This window comes from Panulirus ornatus, chromosome 10, assembly GCF_036320965.1.
Source record: "Panulirus ornatus isolate Po-2019 chromosome 10, ASM3632096v1, whole genome shotgun sequence".
In the NCBI taxonomy this organism is placed as follows: Eukaryota; Metazoa; Arthropoda; class Malacostraca; order Decapoda; family Palinuridae; genus Panulirus; species Panulirus ornatus.
This window is the reverse complement of record NC_092233.1, coordinates 29,531,613-29,555,983: the sequence shown is the minus strand read 5'-3', so window position 1 is coordinate 29,555,983 and position 24,371 is coordinate 29,531,613. Positions and strand designations below refer to the sequence as shown.

The following is a 24,371-nucleotide window of genomic DNA, read 5'->3' as shown; positions in this document are numbered from 1 at the left end:
CAAAAGCTTATCTTCTCTACATTACTCTCTATATTTATTTCCATTTTTTCTGCTGGACCAAATCAATGCGAAATCATAAACCTTATTTCCTTTCTGCACTATCTCCTCTAAACTTAATACAACAAACAAGGCCCTCAGAACAATCACTAACTGTCTATCAACCACAAGTTCCTGACACTTACATACATCAACAATACTTCCATCATACTCTTAATTCACTATGCCTGACATCCAATTTTCTTATAATTAATAAACCCTCCCAATCAAACTACATAACCAACCCCCACCTAAAAAACAAAAAAGGTACCCCTGCTTCACACTTTAGCAGTCACCTCTCCTTAAAAATGTTTTTTTTTTTTTTTTGCTTTGTCGCTGTCTCCCGCGTTTGCGAGGTAGCACATGGAAACAGACGAAAGAAATGGCCCAACCCACCAACATACACATGTATATACATACGTCCACACACGCAAATATACATACCTACACAGCTTTCCATGGTTTACCCCAGACGCTTCACATGCCTTGATTCAATCCACTGACAGCACGTCAACCCCGGTATACCACATCGATCCAATTCACTCTATTCCTTGCCCTCCTTTCACCCTCCTGCATGTTCAGGCCCCGATCACACAAAATCTTTTTCACTCCATCTTTCCACCTCCATTTGGTCTCCCACTTCTCCTCGTTCCCTCCACCTCCGACACATATATCCTCTTGGTCAATCTTTCCTCACTCATTCTCTCCATGTGCCCAAACCATTTCAAAACACCCTCTTCTGCTCTCTCAACCTCGCTCTTTTTATTTCCACACATCTCTCTTACCCTTACGTTACTTATTCGATCAAACCACCTCACACCACACATTGTCCTCAAACATCTCATTTCCAGCACATCCATCCTCCTGCGCACAACTCTATCCATAGCCCACGCCTCGCAACCATACAACATTGTTGGAACCACTATTCCTTCAAACATACCCATTTTTGCTTTCCGAGATAATGTTCTCGACTTCCACACATTCTTCAAGGCTCCCAGGATTTTCACCCCCTCCCCCACCCTATGATCCACTTCCGCTTCCATGGTTCCATCCACTGCCAGATCCACTCCCAGATATCTAAAACACTTTACTTCCTCCAGTTTTGCTCCATTCAAACTTACCTCCCAATTGACTTGACCCTCAACCCTACTGTACCTAATAACCTTACTCTTATTCACATTTACTCTTAACTTTCTTCTTTCACACACTTTACCAAACTCAGTCACCAGCTTCTGCAGTTTCTCACATGAATCAGTCACCAGCGCTGTATCATCAGCGAACAACAACTGACTCACTTCCCAAGCTCTCTCATCCCCAACAGACTTCATACTTGCCCCTCTTTCCAAAACTCTTGCATTTACCTCCCTAACAACCCCATCCATAAACAAATTAAACAACCATGGAGACATCACACACCCCTGCCGCAAACCTACATTCACTGAGAACCAATCACTTTCCTCTCTTCCTACACGTACACGTGCCTTACATCCTCGATAAAAACTTTTCACTGCTTCTAACAACTTGCCTCCCACACCATATATTCTTAATACCTTCCACAGAGCATCTCTATCAACTCTATCATATGCCTTCTCCAGATCCATAAATGCTACATACAAATCCATTTGCTTTTCTAAGTATTTCTCACATACATTCTTCAAAGCAAACACCTGATCCACACATCCTCTACCACTTCTGAAACCACACTGCTCTTCCCCAATCTGATGCTCTGTACATGCCTTCACCCTCTCAATCAATACCCTCCCATATAATTTACCAGGAATACTCAACAAACTTATACCTCTGTAATTTGAGCACTCACTCTTATCCCCTTTGCCTTTGTACAATGGCACTATGCAAGCATTCTGCCAATCCTCAGGCACCTCACCATGAGTCATACATACATTAAATAACCTTACCAACCAGTCAATAATACAGTCACCCCCTTTTTTAATAAATTCCACTGCAATACCATCCAAACCTGCTGCCTTGCCGGCTTTCATCTTCCGCAAGGCTTTTACTACCTCTTCTCTGTTTACCAGAGGTAATGACAAACACTGAACACACCATTGTAAAAACTCAGTCACATTCAACCCTACCAGAAATATACCCACATGAACGACACTCCATGTAGAAGTGATATTTTGTGTGTGTTTCGGACACCATTCATCTCAGTCTATCCATCTACTTATATCTGGTACCCATTCCCTCCAGAAAATATCATCAAGAAGGTGGCCATAGCCAGAGAGCTTCCTCTTATCCCTGTATTTACACGTCTCCCTTGCATACACCATTCCACACATTTTTCCATCATTTCTCTCCCTCCAGTACTCTTCCACTATATTTCCCCATGTCAAACGTGGTCTGCCTCTCAGACCAATCCCTTTAATCATACTATCATACACCCTCCTTGTTATCTCCCCATATTTGCATTCATTGCACATGCCCTAGCCACCTCACAGTATTATGTTTCACCCACTCTACCACTCCATAATTCATTCCCTTTGCATTCCCTGCCATATCAAATCTTTAATGCACCCTGTTTCTATCTTCATTCCATCTACTCATACCACATGCTCCTCTCAAACAGCTCTTTTCCACTCATCTCTAAAACAACACTAACACAGATTCAAAGGACCCTACAAGCCCAAGATGCAACTTCAATTCTGAAGACACTAAAAGCCTATTCCTTAACAGTCCTGCACTTGCTTCACACAGACAAGCACACACTATCACCACACTTCTTGAGCTGTGGTCCTATCAGGTAGATGCGGCTAGTTTCCTGTGTACTGTGGCAACTCCAGGGAAAGGGTTCTTAAGGCAAGAATGTATGTGTAATCAAATCCTTTAGTCCCCTAATTTCTCTATTACATCTCACAAAATAATACAAATACTATTACCATTACCTGCTACATTAAAGCTGGCTCAGAATAAAATGCTCCCATTTACATTTATCAGCATTATTCAATGTTTTTTCAACTCCATTCCCATTTGCACAGGATATATCAAAAGCATGAAGGTGCATTTATTCATTTCACTTGTACGTCTTCAACTTGTGTCCAGCACAGTAAGTTATCGCAGTCTTTCAAGTTTATGCAAGCATTTCATTTTTCATTTCCCATGCAGAATTAACTTGTCAACTGAGGCTAATCACCATTCATAGCTCCACTACAAAACAAATACTCAAAACATGAACAAAAACAATTCCTGTGGTATCAACATCTTAAATATCTCTAACCCTCACAATTTCACTAACTACTTCTGTCCACCTCATTCATGGTTTACCTATTTTCAGTGTACCTTCATCTGTCATACAATCTTCAGGAGTGTATTGGGGATCATCCCCCTTGAGCTGTGCAGAATAAAATATAAGTAAGAATGATGATGATCTACATTTTCTTACAATTATTCTAACCCTTTGACTATTAGTAAAAAGATGAGTATGGCTGAAGGTATAGGAATTCCAACAGTGCTGTGTGGATGTGAGGCTTAAACTTTGTATTCAAAAGAACAAAACATGGTGAAAGTGTTGGCAATGAGCAACTCGAGGCAAATAATGGTGAGAGGCAAGCTGATCATGTAAAGAATACCAGTGTTGAGACAGGTGTGACAGTAAGTGCAATCTGACTGAGAGAACAAACCAAGGTCTGCTGAAATGGTCTGGATGTATGGAGATGATGGGAAAAGATTGACTGACTGAAAGGATCATCATGTATTAAGTGGTGGGAGGTAGGGGGTAATACCTACTTATGAGACACTGTGCTAGCTCTTACTGCATATCTTACTCGAATACACTGTTCCTTGCCCCTAATTTGCATTTTACAAAAACACCAATCTGAAGTTCATCAGGGGAGACCATGGAAGTAAAATGATGGGAATAAGGTGCTGGGATACTAGATTTAAGGAATATATGGTACATAATGAACTGGACTGATATGGTGTACCGGGGACTACTTGCTATCATTGGGATCAACCAGGGTATAATCATGAAATAGTATGCTGGCTGTAGATGACAGACTCTGGTTTCAGCACATTATCCATTGGGGTGGCAAAATTCTTTTGCAATAGGGTCATTTTTTAAATATTTTAGCCTTAAGGTAGGCCTGTGTGTGTGTGTGTGTGTGTGTGTGTGTGTGTGTGTGTGTGACTTCCTAATCCACTTGTGGCTGAATGAACAGTATCTGCTTAGAACTTAAAGGAATTTCAGTTATATTTATAAAAAAAACTCATGTTGTAATCATGTAGCATCTAACCAAAAAGTGGTTCAAAAATACATAGCTGTACCTACTACACACTGCTAACAGAAACTTTGGGTCTTTAGGGTTATTAAGATGATGTAAGGCATTGACATGTCTTGAGAACTTCATCAAAATCTACTTTCATTGTTGAAGAGACAATATGCAGTGTGTTTGTTTGGTGCACACTTTGCCCTTTATGTTTCACAGTGTTCATTTTCAAAAGTAACTATTCACACATGTAAGTACTAGAGAAGACATATATCCTCAATGCCTAGAATAAGACTCACATTTATTCAGTGTGGCTATTGTTTGTTTCTTTACATTGTTTGCTATATAATCAATCCTCCAAGTAACCGTTTCCTGTGAAAGACTAATTTTAAAAAAATAACAGCTAGTGACTAAGTGTGAATGAATGTGGCATTCTATGTCTGTTTTCCTGGTGCTACCCCACTGAAGCAGGGTAGCATCAGGAATGGATGAAGGCAAGCAAGTATGAATAAACACGTGTGTGTGTATATGTTTGTGTATGTATATGAATTTATCTGAGTATATGTTGATACGTATATGTATGTACATGTGCTTGTATGGGCGTTTATGTACAAATATGTGTATATGAGGGGATGGGCTATTCTTCGTCAGTTTCCTGGCACTACCTCGGTGATGTGGGAAGTGGTGATCAAGTATAATAAAATAAATATGAATAACTGGAGAGGGCTTGGAAAGTAAGTCAGTTGTTGTTCACTGATGATACAGCGTTGGTGGCTGATTCGGGAGGGAAACTGCAGAAGTTGATGACCGAGTTTGGTAAAAGGTGTGAAAGAAGAAAGTCGAGAGTAAATATGAATAACAGCAAGGTTATTAGGTTCAGTAGGGTTGAGGGACAAGTTAAATAGCAAGTACATTTGAATGGAGAAAAACTGAAGGAAGTGAAGTGTTTTAGATATCTGGGAGTGGATTCAGCAGCAGATGGAACCATGGAAGCGGAAGGGAGTCAGAGAGTGGGGGAGGAGGTAAAGGTGCTGGGAGCATTGAAGAATGTATGGGAGGCAAGAATGTTATCTCGGAAAGCAAAAGTGGGTATGTTTGAAGGAATTGTGGTTCCAACAATATTATATTGTTCTGCTATTTCATGTGTGGTGGGGAGATGACGTGAATGGATAAAGGTAGCAAGTATGAATAAGTACATGTGTATATATGTACATTTCTGTGTACGCATATGTATGTCTACATTGAAATATATAGGTATGTATATGTGGGTGTTTGAGCGTTTATGTATATAAATATGTACGTGGGAGGGTTGGGCCATTCTTTTGTTTGTTTCCTTGCGCTACCTCGCTAACGCGGGAGATGGTGATTAAGTATAATAAATAAATATAAAAAACAATACATAATTGTTTCTTTAGGGCACAAAATTTCTGCTGCACTTACTTGACTCTCTTTTTGCAAACTCCCCATCTGTATATGGTTTGCGTCATTTAGTAATTACTGTGCTGATGCCTAAACTACTTTTGTGTGCCTTCAGAATAAACATTAATTTTGAAGAATAATTCCTAGTGCACAATGATCATCTTCATCAAGAAAGCTGCATCTTCAGGACCCGATCCCTCAAAATCTTTTTCACTCCATCTTTCCACCTCCAATTTGGTCTCCCACTTCTCCTTGTTCCCTCCATCTCTGACACATATATCATCTTGGTCAAACTTTCCTCACTCATTCTTTCCATGTGACCAAACCATTTCAAAACACCCTCTTCTGCTCTCTCAACCACACTCTTTATATTACCACACATCTCTCTTACCCTTTCATTACTTACTCGATCAAACCACCTTACACCACGTTTTCTCCTCAAACATCTCATTTCTAGCACATCCACCCTCCTCCACACAACTCTATCTATAGCCCATGCCTTGCAACCATATAACACTGTTGGAACTACTATTCCTTCAAACATACCCATTTTTGCTTTCCAAGATAACATTCTTGCCTTCCACACATTTTTCAACACTACCAGAACTTTTGCCCACTCCCCCACCCTATGATTCACTTCAGCTTCCATGGTTCCATCCGCTGCCAAATCCACTCCCAGATATCTAAAGCACTTCACTTCCTCCAGCTTTTCTCCATTCAAACTTACCTCCCAATTGACTTGTCCCTCAACCCTACTGTACCTAATAACCTTACTCTTATTCACATTTACTGTCAGCTTTCTTCTTTCACACACTTTACCAAACTCAGTCACCAACTTCTGCAGTTTCTCACATGAATCAGCCACCCGCACTGTATCATCAGTGAACAACAACTGACTCACTTCCCAAGCTCTCTCATCCACAATAGACTGCATACTTGCCTCTCTTTCCAAAACTCTTGCATTCACCTCCCTAACAACACCATCCATAAACAAATTAAACAACCATGGAGACATCACGCACCCCTGCCGCAAACCAACATTCACTGAGAACCAATCACTTTCCTCTCTTCCTACATGAACACACGCTTTACACCCTCGACACAAACTTTTCACTGCTTCTAGCAACTTACCTTCCACACCATATATTCTTAATACCTTCCACAGAGCATCTCTATCAACCCTTATCATATGCCTTCTCCAAATCCATAAATGCTACATACAAATACATCTGCTTTTTTCAATTATTTTTCTCATACATTCTTCAAAGCAAACACCTGATCCACACATCCTCTACCACTTCTGAAACCACACTGCTCTTCCCCAATCTGATGCTCTGTGCATGCCTTCACCCTCTCAATCAATACCCTCTCATAAACTTCCCTGTCCCTGGAATACTCAACAAACCTATACCTCTGTAATTTGATCACTCACCTTTATCCCCTTTGCCTTTGTACAATGGCACTATGCATGCATTCCTTCAAACCTCAGGCACTTCACCATGAACCATACATACAACGAATATCCTCACCAACTAGTTAAAAACACAGTCCCCCCCTTCTTTAATAAATTCCACTTCAATACCGTCCAAACCCGTCGCCTTGCCAGCTTTCCTCTTCAGCAAAGCTTTCACTACCTCTTCTCTGTTTACCAAAACATTCTCCCTGACCCTATCATTCACACACCACCTTGACCAAAACACCCTATATCTGCCACTCTTATCATCAAAAACATTCAATAAACCTTTAAAATACTCACTCCATCTCACTTCACCACTACCTGTCATTACCTTCTCAATAACCCCCTTCACCGATGTTCCCATCTGCTCTCTTGTCTTACGCACTCTATTTACCACCTTCCAAAACGTCTTTTTATTCTCCCTAAAAATTAAACATACTCTCTCACCCCAACTCTCATTTACCCTCTTTCTCAACTCTTGCACCTTTCTCTTGACCTCCTGTATCTTTCTATTACACATCTCCCAGTCATTTGCATTGTTTCCCTGCAAAAATTTTCTAAATGCCTCTCTCTTCTCTTCCACTAACAATCTTACTTTTTCATTCCACCATTCACTACCCTTTCAAATCTGCCAACTTCCCAATTTTCTCATGCCACGGGCATCTTTTGCACAAGCCATCACTGCTTCCCTAAATACATCCCATTCCTTCCCCATTCCCCTTATGTCACTTGCTGTCACCTTTTCCCATTCTGCACCCAATCTCTCCTGATACTTCCTCACACAAGTCTCCTTTCTAAGCTCACTTACTCTCACCACTCTCTTCACCCCAACATTCTCCCTTCTTTTCTGAAAACCTCTACAAATCTTTACCTTTGCCTCCTCAAGATAATGATCAGACAACCAGTTGCCCCTCTGAGCACATTAACATCAAAAAGTCTCTCTTTCATCCGCCCATCAATTAACACGTAATCCAATAATGTTCTACGGCCATCTCTTCTACTTACATACGTATGTATATGTATATCTCTCTTTTTGAACAAGGTATTCCCAATCACCACCTCTTTTTCAACACAAATCTACAAGCTCTTCACCATTTCCATTAGCAACACTGAACACCCCATGTACACCAATTATACCCTCAACCGCCACATTACTCACCTTTGCATTCAAATCACCCATCACTATAACCTGGTCTCGTGCATCAAAACTACTAACACGCTCACTCAGCTGCTCCCAAAACATTTGCCTCTCATGATCTTTCTTCTCATGCCCAGGTGAATAGGCACCAACAATCACCCATCTCTCTCCATCCACTTTCAGTTTTACCCATATCAATCTAGAGTTTACCTTCTTACACTCTATCACATACTCCCACAACTCCTGCTTCAGGAATAGTGCTACTCCTTCCTTTGCTCTTGTCCTCTCACCAACCCTTGACTTTACTCCCAAGACATTCCTAAACCACCCTTCCCCTTTACCCTTTAGTTTCTTTTCACTCAGAGCCAAAACATCCAGGTTCCTTTCCTCAAACATACTACTTATCTCTCCTTTTTTCTCATCTTGGTTACATTCACACACATTTAGACAACCCAATCTGAGCCTTCGAGGAGAATGAGCACTCCCCACATGACTCCTTCTTCTGTTTCTCCTTTTAGAAAGTTAAAATACAAGGAGGGAAGGGTTTCTAGCCCTCTTCACTCCCGTCCCCTTTTGTTACTTTTAACAACATGGGGGGAATGCATGGGAAATATTCTTTCTCCCTATCCCCATACTTGAATATACTTGGTATCAATATAACGTCCACTTATTTTTTCTTGGAAATCCAATATCACAGGAATAGCTATGTCTGCCTCTAAGAAACTGAGTGTCCTTTTTAGATGTCAAAACTTATTCATTCTGAACAATTGCTCCATATATAAGAGGGACTGATTTGTTTTTCTATAGAGTACTGCTCTCACATTTGGGGTGGTTCTAGCTCTGCATCCGTACTTGACAGAGTTGAAAGTGGTCGAACTTATAAACTGTCCCAAGCGAACTTGCAAACTTGACCCTCTTGCTCTAAGCTGCAATGCTGGTTCACTTTCCCTCTTCTATAGATACTACTATAGTTTTAGCTCCTGAGAGATGGCTGTTTGTGTGCCCACACCATTAGCTAGACCACACAATACTTGGCAAGTTGTTGTGTCACTTGATTACAGTGTAGCCTTCAGCAACTCAAGGGTGGGCTGTTTTGATACCTACTTCTTTCCCTACATGTTGAAGCTTTCGAACTCTCTATCTTCTCATGTCTCTCCCAATAACCATGACCTGGCACATTTCAAAAGAGAGGTTTTCCCTTTCTCCAAAATTCGTAAATACTTTCCCTTGTCTTTTCTTTTTCCATTATATAATTTTCTCTATATTTCAATTAAGGCCCAGCATTGATGTGGACTTTTGTCCATGACTGGAGCTTTAAAAAAAAAAATCAAAGCCCCACACTTAGCTAATAATACTGCCAAGCACTCCCAGGCCATATGAAATTTCTTAGGTGAGCTGGATGTTGCTCTCAGTCCATTATCTGACCATCCCTTATTTATGACAGATGGATCATCCCTGGGGATAGGGGAGAAAGAATACTTCCCACACATTCCTCATGTGTTGTAGAAGGCGACCAAAGGGGATGGGAGCGCGCGGGTGTGTGTGTGTGTGTGTGTGTGTTAAGAAACCCTCCCCTCATTGTATTTTAACTTTCTAAAAGGGGAAACAGAAGAAGGAGTCACGCAGGGAGTGCTCATCCTCCTCGAAGGCTCAGACTGGGGTGTCTAAATGTGTGTGGATGTAACCAAGATGAGAAAAAAGGAGAGATAGGTAGTATGTTTGAGGAAAGGAACCTGGATGTTTTGGCTCTGAGTGAAATGAAGCTCAAGGGTAAAGGGGAAGAGTGGTTTGGAAATGTCTTGGGAGTAAAGTCAGGGGTTAGTGAGAGGACAAGAGCAAGGGAAGGAGTAGCACTACTCCTGAAACAGGAGTGGCGGGAGTATATGATAGAGTGTAAGAAAGTAAACTCTAGATTGATATGGATAAAACTGAAAGTGGATGGAGAGAGATGGGCGATTATTGGTGCATATGCACCTGGGTACAAGAAGAAAGATCATGAGAGGCAAGTGTTTTGGGAGCAGTTGAGTGAGCGTGTTAGTAGTTTTGATGCACGAGACCGGGTTATAGTGATGGGTGATTTGAATGCAAAGGTGGGTATTGTGGCAGTTGAGGGAATAATTGGTGTACATGGGGTGTTCAGAGGTGTAAATGGAAATGGTGAAGAGCTTGTAGATTTATGTGCTGAAAAAGGACTGGTGATTGGGAATACCTGGTTTAAAAAGAGAGATATACATAAGTATACGTATGTAAGTAGGAGAGATGGCCAGAGTGCATTATTGGATTACATGTTAATTGATAGGCGTGCAAAAGAGAGACTTTTGGATGTTAATGTGCTGAGAGGTGCAGCTGGAGGGATGTCTGATCATTATCTTGTGGAGGCAAAAGTGAAGATTTGTATGGGTTTTCAGAAAACAAGAGAGAATGTTGGGGTGAAGAGAGTGGTGAGAATAAGTGAGCTTGGGAAGTAGACTTGTGTGAGGAAGTACCAGGAGAGACTGAGTACTGAATGGAAAAACGTCAGAACAAAGGATGTAAGGGGAGTGGGGGAGGAATGGGATGTATTTAGGGAAGCAGTGATGCCTTGCGCAAAAGATGCATGTGGCATGAGAAGCGTGGGAGATGGGCAGATTAGAAAGGGTAGAGTGGTGGGATGAAGAAGTAAGATTATTAGTGAAAGAAGAGAAAGAGAGGCATTTGGATGATTTTTGCAGGGAAAAAATGCAAATGAGTGGGAGATGTATAAAAGAAAGAGGCAGGAGGTCAAGAGAAAAGTGCAGGAGGTGAAAAAGAGGGCAAATGAGAGTTGGGGTGAGAGAGCATCATTAAATTTTAGGGAGAATAAAAAGATGTTTTGGAAGGAGGTAAATAAGGTGCATAAGACAAGGGAACAAATGGGAACTTCAGTGAAGGGGGCTAATGGGGAGTTGATGACAAGTAGCGGTGATGTGAGAAGGAGATGGAGTGAGTATTTTGAAGGTTTGTTGAATGTGTTTGATGATAGATTGGCAGACATAAGGTGTTTTGGTCGAGGTGGTTTGCAAAGTAAGAGGGTTAGGGAGAATAATTTGGTAAACATAGAAGAGGTAGTAAAAGCTTTGCGGAAGATGAAAGCCGGCAAGGCAGCAGGTTTGGATGGTATTGCAGTGGAATTTATCGAAAAAGGTGACTGTATTGTTGACTGGTTGGTAAAGTTATTTAATGTATGTATGACTCATAGTGAGGTGCCGGAGGATTGGCAGAATGCTTGCATTGTGCCATTGTACAAAGGCAAAGGGGATAAAGGTGAGTGCTCAAATTACAGAGGTATAAGTTTGTTGAGTATTCCTGGTAAATTATATAGGAGGGTTTTGATTGAGAAGGTGAAACCATGTACAGAGCATCAGATTGGGGAAGAGCAGTGTGGTTTCAGAAGTGGTAGAGGATGTGTGGATCAGGTGTTTGCTTTGAAGAATGTATGTGAGGAATACTTAGAAAGGCAAATGGATTTGTATGTAGCATTTATGGATCTGGAGAAGGCATATGATAGAGTTGATAGAGATGCTCTGTGGAAGGTATCAAGAATATATGGTGTGGGAGGCAAGTTGTTAGAAGCAGTGAAAAGTTTTTATCAAGGATGTAAGGCATGTGTACGTGTAGGAAGAGAGGAAAGTGATTGATTCTCAGTGAATGTAGGTTTGTGGCAGGGGTGTTTGATGTCTCCATGGTTGTTTAATTTGTTTATGGATGGGGTTGTTAGGGAGGTGAATGCAAGTTTTGGAAGGAGGGGCAAGTATGCAGTCTGTTGTCAATGAGAGAGCTTGGGAAGTGAGTCAGTTGTTGTTCGCTGATGATACAGTGCTGGTGGCAGATTTGAGTGAGAAACTGCAGAAGCTGAAAACTGAGTTTGGTAAAGTGTGTGAAAGAAGAAAGCTGAGAGTAAATGTCAATAAGAGCAAGGTTATTAGGTACAGTAGGGTTGAGGGACAAGTCAATTGGGAGGAAGTGAAGTGTCTTAGATATCTGGGAGTGGATTTGGCAGCGGATGGAACTATGGAAATGGAAATGAATCATAGGGTGGGGGGAGGGGCGAAAGTTTTGGGAGCGTTGAAAAATATGTGGAAGTTGAGAACGTTATCTTGGAAAGCAAAAATGGGTATGTTTGATGGAATAGTGGTTCCAACAATGTTATATGGTTACAAGGGGTGAGCTATAGCTAGAGTTGTGCGGAGGAGGGTGGATCTGCTGGAAATGAGATGTCTGAGGACAATATGTGGTGTGAGGTGGTTTGATCGAGTAAGTAATCAAAGCGTAAGAGAGATGTATGGCAATAAAAAGAGTGTGGTTGAAAGAGCAGAATAGGGTGTTTTGAAATGGTTTGGTCACATGGAGAGAATGAGTGAGGAAAGATTGACAAAGAGGATATAAGTGTCAGAGGTGGAGGGAACGAGAAGAAGTGGGAGACCAAATTGGAGGTGGAAGGATGGAGTGAAAAAGATTTTGAGTGATTGGGGCCTGAACATGCAGGAGGGTCAAAGGCGTGCAAGGAATAGAGTGAATTGGAACGATGTGGTATACCAGGGTCGACGTGCTGTCAACGGATTGAACCTGGGCACGTGAAGTGTCTGTTGTAAACCATGGAAAGTTCTGTGGGGCCTGGATGTGGAAAGGGAGCTGTGGTTTCGGTGCATTATACATGACAGCTAGAGACTGAGTGTGAACGAATGTGGCCTTTGTTTTTTTCTAGCGCTACCTCGCGCACATGCAGAGGTTGTCATTTCATGTGTGGCGGGGTGACGACAGGAATGAATAAGGGCAGTCAGTATGAATTATGTACATGTGTATATATGTATATGTCTGTGTGTGTATATATATGTATACGTTGAGATGTATAGGTATGCATATGTGTGTGTGTGTGGACGTTTATGTATATACATGTGAATGTGGGTGGGTTGGGCCATTCTTTCATCTATTTGCTTGTGCTACCTCGCTAACGCAGGAGACAGCAACAAAGTATAATAATAAAAAGATAAAGATCATGCCTGTGCAAATGAGGCCTTTTTTCATTACCTGGCTAATGGAAACATTTCATATCTATCAACCTTTCCCGCTTTCATAAAGTAGTACCACATGCTAGTGTTTAGCTGTCAAGTATGATGTACTGGAACCAGGTTCTATCAGCAGCAGCAAAGCTACATAGACTTTTCCACAGCATGATCTTGTCTACTTCAATGAGCTGGTTCAGCAAATTTGCAATACTTTGCCTCTATACATTTCACTTTAATTTTTTCAATCTAATGTACACTTCTATCTACATATCTATATCACTGATGCCTGTTCCCAACTGGAACACAAGGGGGTGGCCATGGCAATAGTCTCCATAACTAGTGAACTCCAGTGATGTTTCTTAGCTTTTTGTGCCTCACCCTCAACATGCCATTGGTAGAGAGCAACTCTATTGCAGTGTTTGCAGAACCTCCTTCTTGATGTTCCTACCGATTACTTCTACCTAATGCTCCTGCCTAAATGTCTCTACTTACTCCCAAATGTTCAGGTACATTGTGAAGGTACACCACCAAATTTCCAGCAAATGATGGTTCAGTACCTCCTTTAGTCCGGATAAAATCACTTGAGGGAACTTGAAATTACCACGGCCACCAGACTAGTTTACCAGTGGTGTTGTGTGTAGGGTGTGCATATTTACATTCTTTACACTGCACTTGTTGGTGGTGATACTGCAATTCTGTGAGATTGTTAGTTTATTTAACCCTAGCTATGGCTTTGAAGACATATGAGAGCATCAGTCGTGGTGTCAAACATAAACACCAGTCCATATTGATCCAAGATAAAGTAGAACTGTTGAAAAAAATGGACTGTGGTATTTCAGTGCATATGCTGTGTGACATTTACAGTATTGGTTCGTCAACTGTTTATGATATAAGGAAGCAGAGAAAATATTGAAATTCTATGCAGACATCAATTCCAAGAAGCAAATGATGATTAGAAAAACTATGAAAGATGGTAAGAGCACTGAGCACGATCGAGTGATGATGGAATGGTTTCGACAGCATTGGAGTGATAGAATGGACTTGTCAAGCAGCATGATAATGAAACAGGATAACTATAGTGAAGGATGACTTCAAACATTCGAGAAGCATCACAGAATTTCCATGAATAAATCGTGCCGAGAAAAGCAGTCTGCAAACCACGAAGGAGCTGCTGAGTATGTGGACAAATCTGCGAAACTCATAGCTGACAAGCACCTCTGTCCTGAGCAGGTGTATAATGTATTTCATATATCTATTCAATTTACATTCAATATTTGTTTAATTCAAATTTCTAGAAGTCCATGTTATACTTTAGACACACGGGAGATGTATAATTAGTGGGTCAGAGGTGTGTGGATGAATTATTATGTGACCATGGTTGGTGGTAAAATGGTTAATCCAGCAAGGCTTTGGAACTAAGAGTGCCGGAATATTGGTGGTGTACCTGTAACTGTTTATTGTAGGATAAACTTTCTCTAGGCTGAGTGACAGTAACCAAGAGTTTCTATGAAGTCACCTGAGCATCTGAAAGACTGTATAATCTGCCTAGTAAATACAGTTCAACCTGACTTAACATATGAGGATTTTTGATAGCATTTCATGTTGGGATACAGTAGCACTGCCAGTCTATTGGTAGTATGAATTCCTATTGACTGCTATTCAACTACTGTTACAGATAAATATTCAAATGTATGTTCTGCCACTGGTTTAAAAAGCGAGATATACATAAGTATACTTATGTAAGTAGGAGAGATGGCCAGAGAGCGTTATTGGATTACGTGTTAATTGACAGGCGTGCGAAAGAGAGACTTTTGGATGTTAATGTGCTGAGAGGTGCAACTGGAGGGATGTCTTATCATTATCTTGTGGAGGCTAAGGTGAAGATTTGTATGGGTTTTCAGAAAAGAAGAGTGAATGTTGGGGTGAAGAGGGTGGTGAGAGTAAGTGAGCTTGGGAAGGAGACCTGTGTGAGGAAGTACCAGGAGAGACTGAGTACAGAATGGAAAAAGGTGAGAACAATGGAAGTAAGGGGAGTGGGGGAGGAATGGGATGTATTTAGGGAATCAGTGATGGATTGCGCAAAAGATGCTTGTGGCATGAGAAGAGTGGGAGGTGGGTTGATTAGAAAGGGTAGTGAGTGGTGGGATGAAGAAGTAAGAGTATTAGTGAAAGAGAAGAGAGAGGCATTTGGACGATTTTTGCAGGGAAAAAATGCAATTGAGTGGGAGATGTATAAAAGAAAGAGACAGGAGGTCAAGAGAAAGGTGCAAGAGGTGAAAAAAAGGGCAAATGAGAGTTGGGGTGAGAGAGTATCATTAAATTTTAGGGAGAATAAAAAGATGTTCTGGAAGGAGGTAAATAAAGTGCGTAAGACAAGGGAGCAAATGGGAACTTCAGTGAAGGGCGCAAATGGGGAGGTGATAACAAGTAGTGGTGATGTGAGAAGGAGATGGAGTGAGTATTTTGAAGGTTTGTTGAATGTGTTTGATGATAGAGTGGCAGATATAGGGTGTTTTGGTCGAGGTGGTGTGCAAAGTGAGAGGGTTGGGGAAAATGATTTGGTAAACAGAGAAGAGGTAGTGAAAGCTTTGCGTAAGATGAAAGCTGGCAAGGCAGCAGGTTTGGATGGTATTGCAGTGGAATTTATTAAAAAAGGGGGGTGACTGTATTGTTGACTGGTTGGTAAGGTTATTTAATGTATGTATGACTCATGGTGAGGTGCCTGAGGATTGGCGGAATGCGTGCATAGTGCCATTGTACAAAGGCAAAGGGGATAAGAGTGAGTGCTCAAATTACAGAGGTATAAGTTTGTTGAGTATTCCTGGTAAATTATATGGGAGGGTATTGATTGAGAGGGTGAAGGCATGTACAGAGCATCAGATTGGGGAAGAGCAGTGTGGTTTCAGAAGTGGTAGAGGATGTGTGGATCAGGTGTTTGCTTTGAAGAATGTATGTGAGAAATACTTAGAAAAGCAAATGGATTTGTATGTAGCATTTATGGATCTGGAGAAGGCATATGATAGAGTTGATAGAGATGCTCTGTGGAAGGTATTAAGAATATATGGTGGGGGAGGAAAGTTGTTAGAAGCAGTGAAAAGTTTTTATCGAGGATGTAAGGCATGTGTACGTGTAGGAAGAGAGGAGAGTGACTGGTTCTCGGTGAATGTAGGTTTGCGGCAGGGGTGTGTGATGTCTCCATGGTTGTTTAATTTGTTTATGGATGGGGTTGTTAGGGAGGTAAATGCAAGAGTTTTGGAAAGAGGTGCAAGTATGAAGTCTGTTGGAGATGAGAGAGCTTGGGAAGTGAGTCAGTTGTTGTTCGCTGATGATACAGCGCTGGTGACTGATTCATGTGAGAAACTGCAGAAGCTGGTGACTGAGTTTGGTAAAGTGTGTGGAAAAAGAAAGTTAAGAGTAAATGTGAATAAGAGCAAGGTTATTAGGTACAGTAGGGTTGAGGGTCAAGTCAATTGGGAGGTGAGTTTGAATGGAGAAAAACTGGAGGAAGTGAAGTGTTTTAGATATCTGGGAGTGGATCTGGCAGCGGATGGAACCATGGAAGCGGAAGTGGATCATAGGGTGGGGGAGGGGGCGAAAATTCTGGGAGCTTTGAAGAATGTGTGGAAGTCGAGAACATTATCTCGGAAAGCAAAAATGGGTATGTTTGAAGGAATAGTGGTTCCAACAATGTTGTATGGTTGAGAGGCGTGGGCTATGGATAGAGTTGTGCGCAGGAGGATGGATGTGCTGGAAATGAGATGTTTGAGGACAATGTGTGGTGTGAGGTGGTTTGATCGAGTGAGTAACGTAAGGGTAAGAGAGATGTGTGGAAATAAAAAGAGTGTGGTTGAGAGAACAGAAGAGGGTGTTTTGAAGTGGTTTGGGCACATGGAGAGAATGAGTGAGGAAAGATTGACCAAGAGGATATATGTGTCGGAGGTGGAGGGAACGAGGAGAAGAGGGAGACCAAATTGGAGGTGGAAAGATGGAGTGAAAAAGATTTTGTGTGATCGGGGCCTGAACATGCAGGAGGGTGAAAGGAGGGCAAGGAATAGAGTGAATTGGAACGATGTGGTATACCGGGGTTGACGTGCTGTCAGTGGATTGAATCAAGGCATGTGAAGCGTCTGGGGTAAACCATGGAAAGCTGTGTAGGTATGTATATTTGCGTGTGTGGACGTATGTATATACATGTGTATGGGGGGGGGGGGGCCATTTCTTTCGTCTGTTTCCTTGCGCTACCTCGCAAACGCGGGAGACAGCGACAAAGTATAATAAAAAATAAAAAATAAATGTTCTGCCACTCTTGTTAATCATACTTCTACATATGAATAATGTTCACTACAAAGAATCCAAAACTATGTCTACTGAAAAATCAAAATTAGCATAGAAAATTCAGTTCAACAAAAATGTTGCAAAAGTTTCAGGTGCAAATAAAGAATTGACAACTCCCCAAGGAATAACATCAGACAAATACAAATGTTAATTTGTGTACATGCAGACAGGCAAATATTTACAAAATCATTTAGTGACTTCAAAAGAGCTACAATAAGAATAAAATGTTATTCAAAACTGTACTTGAATTATAATGACTGTTAATCCTAACAGATTTTGTCTGATACATAAGCACAATTAATCATAACTTATAAAAATAAAAATTCTGACATCCATATGGGCTGCTTTCATAAGTCCTTTAGGCCTGTGATCTACATATTCAAGAGAATGCAATGGCTACCTATACCAAGTCCTACAAGGCTAACCAATCTTTTCAACTGCATACCCATTTCACAGCCTAAGTTACTAAAATAGCTCTGTTATGTCGAACCACATGCATCTATCTAAAGTTTTCATGAAGCTTACCTGATTCTTATCTACTATGATCCATATACCAATTGTCAAGCTAGCTGTTTTACCTTTGAGCAGCAGTAATGAAATTCATAAATCTGATCAAGCCACCCTGTATAACTGTCATTAAATTGGAAATAATACTTTCCTGCTTGTGTTATCATGCTATCAATATCTCTTAACAAATTACGAGTCAAAACACTATCTAAATCAATCTGATGAAAATACTTGCACAAGTCAGAGAGCCAGGTTACCACACTCTATACAGTACTTTTGTATCACAATGCTTCTCCCTCCGTTTCCTTATGTTCATATATGGACCCAATCCAGAGCTAATTATTTGGAAACTATGATAAACATCTAATAGCATTATATTCTTACAATCATGATAAAAAAAAGAAGGATCATAATGATATAAGAAGAAACCTGTTTCACTGTCTCCATAATCTAAATATTACAGGTAAATATGTGCCTCTCTACATGCCCCTCTCCCACATTCACCTCTACATGCCCCTCTTTCACACGAATGAAAACCATTCTTTAGTAAAAAGTTGACATGTGTCAGTAAATTATTTGAAGGAAATTAGCAAAAGCTCTAGAGGTTAGTTATTGTGTACAAAATGATCACTTAATAAAATGCCTACCTTAGTAAGGTCGGGGATATCACCTTTGTCTATGCCTACACTCTACAGACGGCCAGGTGCAAAAGAGGAGATGGTTAATAACACATACATATATATAACACACCAGTTCTGAGCCACTGACCTTGATCTTATCAATTCTGAAAAAAGATACTGAACATAATTCTGTTAAATTCCAAATAAGACAGTTTAATAATATACTGCATTAATCAGACATCAGCAACTTCTGATAATGCAGTGCCAGTGTATTTCATTTTTAAGTCCTACAGCACTGGAATTTTCATAATACATATCTATACATTCATCTCAGAACACAATTACTACTCCCTCTATGCATTTCATCTACTAGCCATTCAATGGCTCACAACTGGTTGTCAAGTCACTTGTACAGTAACAACATTCTGGCCCTTACCCATAAAAATCAACAAGTCAAGGTCCCTCACTGTAAACATCAATGACTACCTTAAACTTCAATAAAAATAATGAAAAAATCTATGACTGTGTTTTTCTGGGTAAGGTCCTTAAAGTACATACTAAATAAAAAAAAATGCATCAAATTGCAAGATCTTCTGATTCTAAATCTTTTCTTATTGTCATACCTGCTTGAGATCAGGAATTTCAGACTTGTCCATTCCAACTGCCTATGGAAGGACAATTTGTTTGTTAGAAAAACTTAAAAATTTGTGACAAATAATATAACCTATAAAAATACATTAGCAAAAATGCAATAAATGATCTCTACCAAGCAATTATAAGGTAGCGTGAAATGTTATCGCCTTAGGTCACTGCAGTTTCTTCAAAAATCTTTTCTGCTTTTCTTTTGAATAACAGTTTATACTCCTGGTTTAATCTAAGGCATAAATTTAAGCAATGACAGACACCTTACCTCAGCAACTTTGAGAAACTCTGCTACACGGTCCATGCGAATAAGGAATTTCTTGTAACAATCTAAAGCATCTCTAGCCTGTCAAAGATATGGTTTATGTTACCAAGAGTACTGTTTATTTCCAAAATCTACTTTTCTATATAGGTAAACATGACTGACACAGAACATTTCCCCCCAAAGACGGACTAGAACACTTTTGTTACTTGATGGCAAGTCTTCTAAAAAATCAAAATGACTCTCAGCAATACTGAACTATCTGATGTTAAATCTCCTAAAAAATCAAAATGACTCAGCAATACTGAACTATCAATCTATGCTGGTAATATCAACAAGTTACCTAAAACTTGGGCCATATAGCTACCTTTGTGTAGAGGCTATCTACATAGGAAAAGGCAAACATGAAAATCCTTGAGCACTGTCAGTGGATAACTAGGGGTATCAACTGAAATTCCACTTGAAATATGATAAAGTGTATCCAGTTCCACCAAAAAATACCATAGAAGGTGTATGCACTTTTTTACGTTTATTGAAGGTGCATCATATTCATCATAAAGCACATGTGCTCAATGAACAGAGATTATACTGACGGTGACTGTTCTATTTACAAATACACTAAGTTCACCCTCAATGCTTCATGTCTACATTACTTGTTCCAAATCAATTATAAATGGGTACTAAATTAATTCTTCAGAAACCTTATTCACAATCTCAATATCCACAGCAAGTGAATTACAATACATTCATGTGTAATACTTGCTCATAGTGGATCAAAAATGTCATCCTTCATGTCAGCATTTCATATTTATTCTGAGTGACCTATACCTGTTCTAATCATCATAAATTTATGCCTTACATTCAATAATGGGAAGGAGGAAGATAGGAGGAGGAGGGGGAGGAGGAGGATGCGAGTATCAAGAATAGGAGGAGGATGATGTAACAAAAGGATACAAATGCATTGATTTGGAAACTATGGAGTCTATCAAGGTACCATTAGTATTATCATATATAACCACAGACCCCTTTTACAAGACTCGCTTAAGTACACACACAAGACATACCTGGAATATGACAGTAATAGATATGGTAATACTGTCAAATTATTTCAAAGAAAAAGCAGGGCAAGTGTTATCATTTGTGGAAAACTACATTGCCTCATCAAACATTACAAAATGAGAAACAATGCATAATATCACTAGTTGTTAAAATAGGTTTTGCCTCTACATCTCACCTGTTTTTTGTTCATTTCAAAGTATTTCTCCAAAAGGTTGATGATACCATCATTATAACAGGCAAAAAGGCGAATCAGATCTCGGAAAAGCAACATGAAACCTGAGTTGATGACACCATTGGTTAGCTCATTGGCAGTGCAGTCAAAATCCAGCAGAGCATCAATCTGGGACTGTAACACAGGCAGGGTCTTAAGCAACTGGTCTGTGGGCATTGTCCGCAATGTACCATCCTCCTTGCTGTTAACAAGAAACAAACTTATAACTAACAAAAAAATTACTTCAAGGCTCAGCAACAAATACAGAAATAAAATAAATATGTTCAGCAAAGAAACTACATAATCCCATTCCAAATACATATATCCCCACATAAAAGAACATATGCACTCTGGAAAGTTGTTTGTCAAGCAGAATTCCGCTGAGCAAATCTTGTTTTTTCAAAGATCCTCATTATGTAATTAATAAGATGCATTTCAATACAGAAAATTTTGGGCAAAAGACCTATTGAAAAAACTTAATGCATAAAACCTTTCTTAAAAAGACATATGACAAATTCAATGTTTTTATGACAATACAGTAAGATTTTTTTCTTTTTTTTTTTCATACATGTTTGCCATTTCCCACATGAACAAGGTAGTGTCAAGAACAGCTAACACAGCCTTGGAAAGAAAATTCCTCATTTGGCTTCTTGCTCTGTTCTTTTGGTTAGTAATACAGGAAGGGAGGATTTCCAGCCATCCGCTCCTGCCCCTAAGTTGCCTTCTACGACACATATCTGCCATTTCCCATGTGAATGAGGTAGCAACTGGAACAGATGACTGAGCCTAGTAAGACTGAATCTAAAAATATCAGTTTCTATACAGAATGATTTTAGTGTCTATCAGCAACTTTTGTTGAATCTAGTCTTCAGTCCAGGCACTAAAGTCTTTCCATATTTTCCAAAACATCCTTTCCATGTTCAGTCCTTTAGGAGCACTTAATCGTGAAACCTACCCATGGTACCTTATGTTGTCTTCCATATTACATATTGTTTCTATTGTAGGCATAACAAGTCTTACTGCTTCCAAGATCTGATCAAGTTTTCACTTTCTTCAAACAACTTCATCACTTCCAATTTTTACATATAAAGTAATCAACTTATAGCCATTCTTTACATCTCTACTATCACAAACACTTAACAACCTTTTCCCCATCATCTTCAACCTGTAAATTTTGCTATATTGTTGAAAATCTTGTAAACTTTGACAAAGTAATCACAAAATGATCAGCAAAAGAAAAATAGAAAGCTGAAGTCTGAGAAGAACTGGGATATGCACAATACAAATATTAATACAAATATAAATCATGTCTTAAAGGTAACACTACAAACAATGTAATATAAATTTCATCTGGTTTATGATCTGATCAGAAAAATCATATGAGCATGAAGAGAAGCCGGTATGAAGGTATCCAAGTAAAAATTATGATAATGAAAGGTGCTGCTAGAAGATAAAAGACACAAAAATCCATTTTCTAATTTCCAATTTAACACACCTACCCCCAAAAGCCCCCTGCATACTGATTTAGTCTGCCAGCAAACCAGGACGAAAGACCTACCCTTCTGTCACACACAAACACGTGTGATCATCATTTGTGTGTTACAGGGAGAGAGTTTTAGTCTCGTGTTCCCCTATCTCTAAACCCTCTATGTTTGTAGCCGTCTTTACCTTTATGTATCTGAGTGCATGCATGCACACACACACACACACACACAAACTCATGTTAGGTACCCATTTTATCAACCAGCTCCTAGGGGAGGATGAACAATGGGTGTACTGTAGACCAGCTGCCATGACTAGGATTCCCAAGCACCACATGCATGCATAACAGGAAGTAACACTGGCTACGAAACTACACAGGTCCATGTGCGTGAACAATTACCTATTTGCACTGTACAGGGCGGGATTTTAACAATTGCGCAGCCAATCTCTTGAGAACTCTCTACCATTATATAACCTCTAAAGTTTACGTTAGCTGTTTGCATTTACCATGTCCTCCAACATGTTCTAATCATCCACCACTCTTATATCATGGAAATATTTCTCTAAATCCTTATCAACAAGTTTCTCACTTAATTTCATGTTATGTCCTCTGGTTCCTCTATCCCCACATCTCTTAATGTCCACTGACCACTTCGTCGATCTCTTTTAAAAACTTAAAGGATGTGATTAGGTCACCCCTCACTCTTCTCTCTTCCAACATAGGTAAATTTAGAGCCTCCAGTCTTTTTCTGTAGCTTAGCATTTAATTCTGGTACCTTCTTTGTTGCCCTCCTCTGGACCTCCTCTATGAGTTTTTTGTGCTTATTTACTTAAGCTGACCAAAACTGAGAAGCATATTCTAGTTTTGGCCTTAAGGTACTAAGAATATATGGTGTGGGAGGCAAGTTGTTAGAAGCAGTGAAAAGTTTTTATCGAGGATGTAAGGCATGTGTACGTGTAGGAAGAGAGGAAAGTGATTTGCTCTCAGTGAATGTAGGTTTGCGGCAGGGGTGTGTGATGTCTCCATGGTTGTTTAATTTGTTTATGGATGGGATTTTTAGGGAGGTGAATGCAAGAGTTTTGGAAAGAGGGGCAAGTATGAAGTCTATTGGGGATGAGAGAGCTTGGGAAGTGAGTCAGTTGTTGTTCGCTGATGATACAGCGCTGGTGGCTGATTCATGTGAGAAACTGCAGAAGCTGGTGACTGAGTTTGGTAAAGTGTGTGAAAGAAGAAAGTTAAGAGTAAATGTGAATAAGAGCAAGGTTATTAGGTACAGTAGGGTTGAGGGTCAAGTCAATTGGGAGGTAAGTTTGAATGGAGAAAAACTGGAGGAAGTAAAGTGTTTTAGATATCTTGGAGTGGATCTGGCAGCGGATGGAACCATGAAAGCGGAAGTGAATCACAGGGTGGGGTGGGGGAGGGGGCGAAAATCCTGGGAGCCTTGAAGAATGTGTGGAAGTCGAGAACATTATCTCGGAAAGCAAAAATGGGTATGTTTGAAGGAATAGTGGTTCCAACAATGTTGTATGGTTGCAAGGCATGGGCTATGGATAGAGTTGTGCGCAGGAGGGTGGATGTGCTGGAAATGAGATGTTTGAGGACAATATGTGGTGTGAGGTGGTTTGATTGAGTAAGTAATGTAAGGGTAAGAGAGATGTGAGGAAATAAAAAGAGCGTGGTTGAGAGAGCAGAAGAGGGTGTTTTGAAATGGTTTGGTCACATGGAGAGAATGAGTGAGGAAAGATTGACCAAGAGGATATGTGTGTCGGAGGTGGCGGGAACGAGGAGAAGTGGGAGACCAAATTGGAGGTGGAAAGATGGAGTGAAAAGATCTTGAGTGATCGGGGCCTGAACATGCAGGAGGGTGAAAGGCAGGCAAGGAATAGAGTGAATTGGATCGATGTGGCATACCAGGGTCGACGTGCTGTCAATGGATTGAATCAGGGCATGTGAAGC

The 24,371-nt window shown here is 40.2% G+C and overlaps 1 protein-coding gene across 23 annotated transcripts in view; it reads right to left on the bottom strand.

Annotated features, from left to right (window-relative positions):
- lap (phosphatidylinositol-binding clathrin assembly protein lap) overlaps positions 1–24,371 on the bottom strand; it is an 806,852-nt gene that overhangs the window by 427,880 nt on the left and 354,601 nt on the right. For 19 of the 23 annotated variants that reach the window (XM_071665673.1, XM_071665675.1, XM_071665688.1 and 16 more), the window contains 3 exons: positions 20,897–21,134; positions 19,669–19,746; positions 18,786–18,827 (listed from right to left, as the gene is read on the bottom strand). In XM_071665673.1, coding sequence (XP_071521774.1) covers positions 18,786–18,827; positions 19,669–19,746; positions 20,897–21,134 — 358 coding nt within the window. Of the gene's footprint in view, positions 1–18,785; positions 18,828–19,381; positions 19,424–19,668; positions 19,747–20,896; positions 21,135–24,371 lie in introns of all 23 variants that reach the window. The other 4 variants (XM_071665674.1, XM_071665679.1, XM_071665690.1 and 1 more) reach the window with 1 other exon arrangement.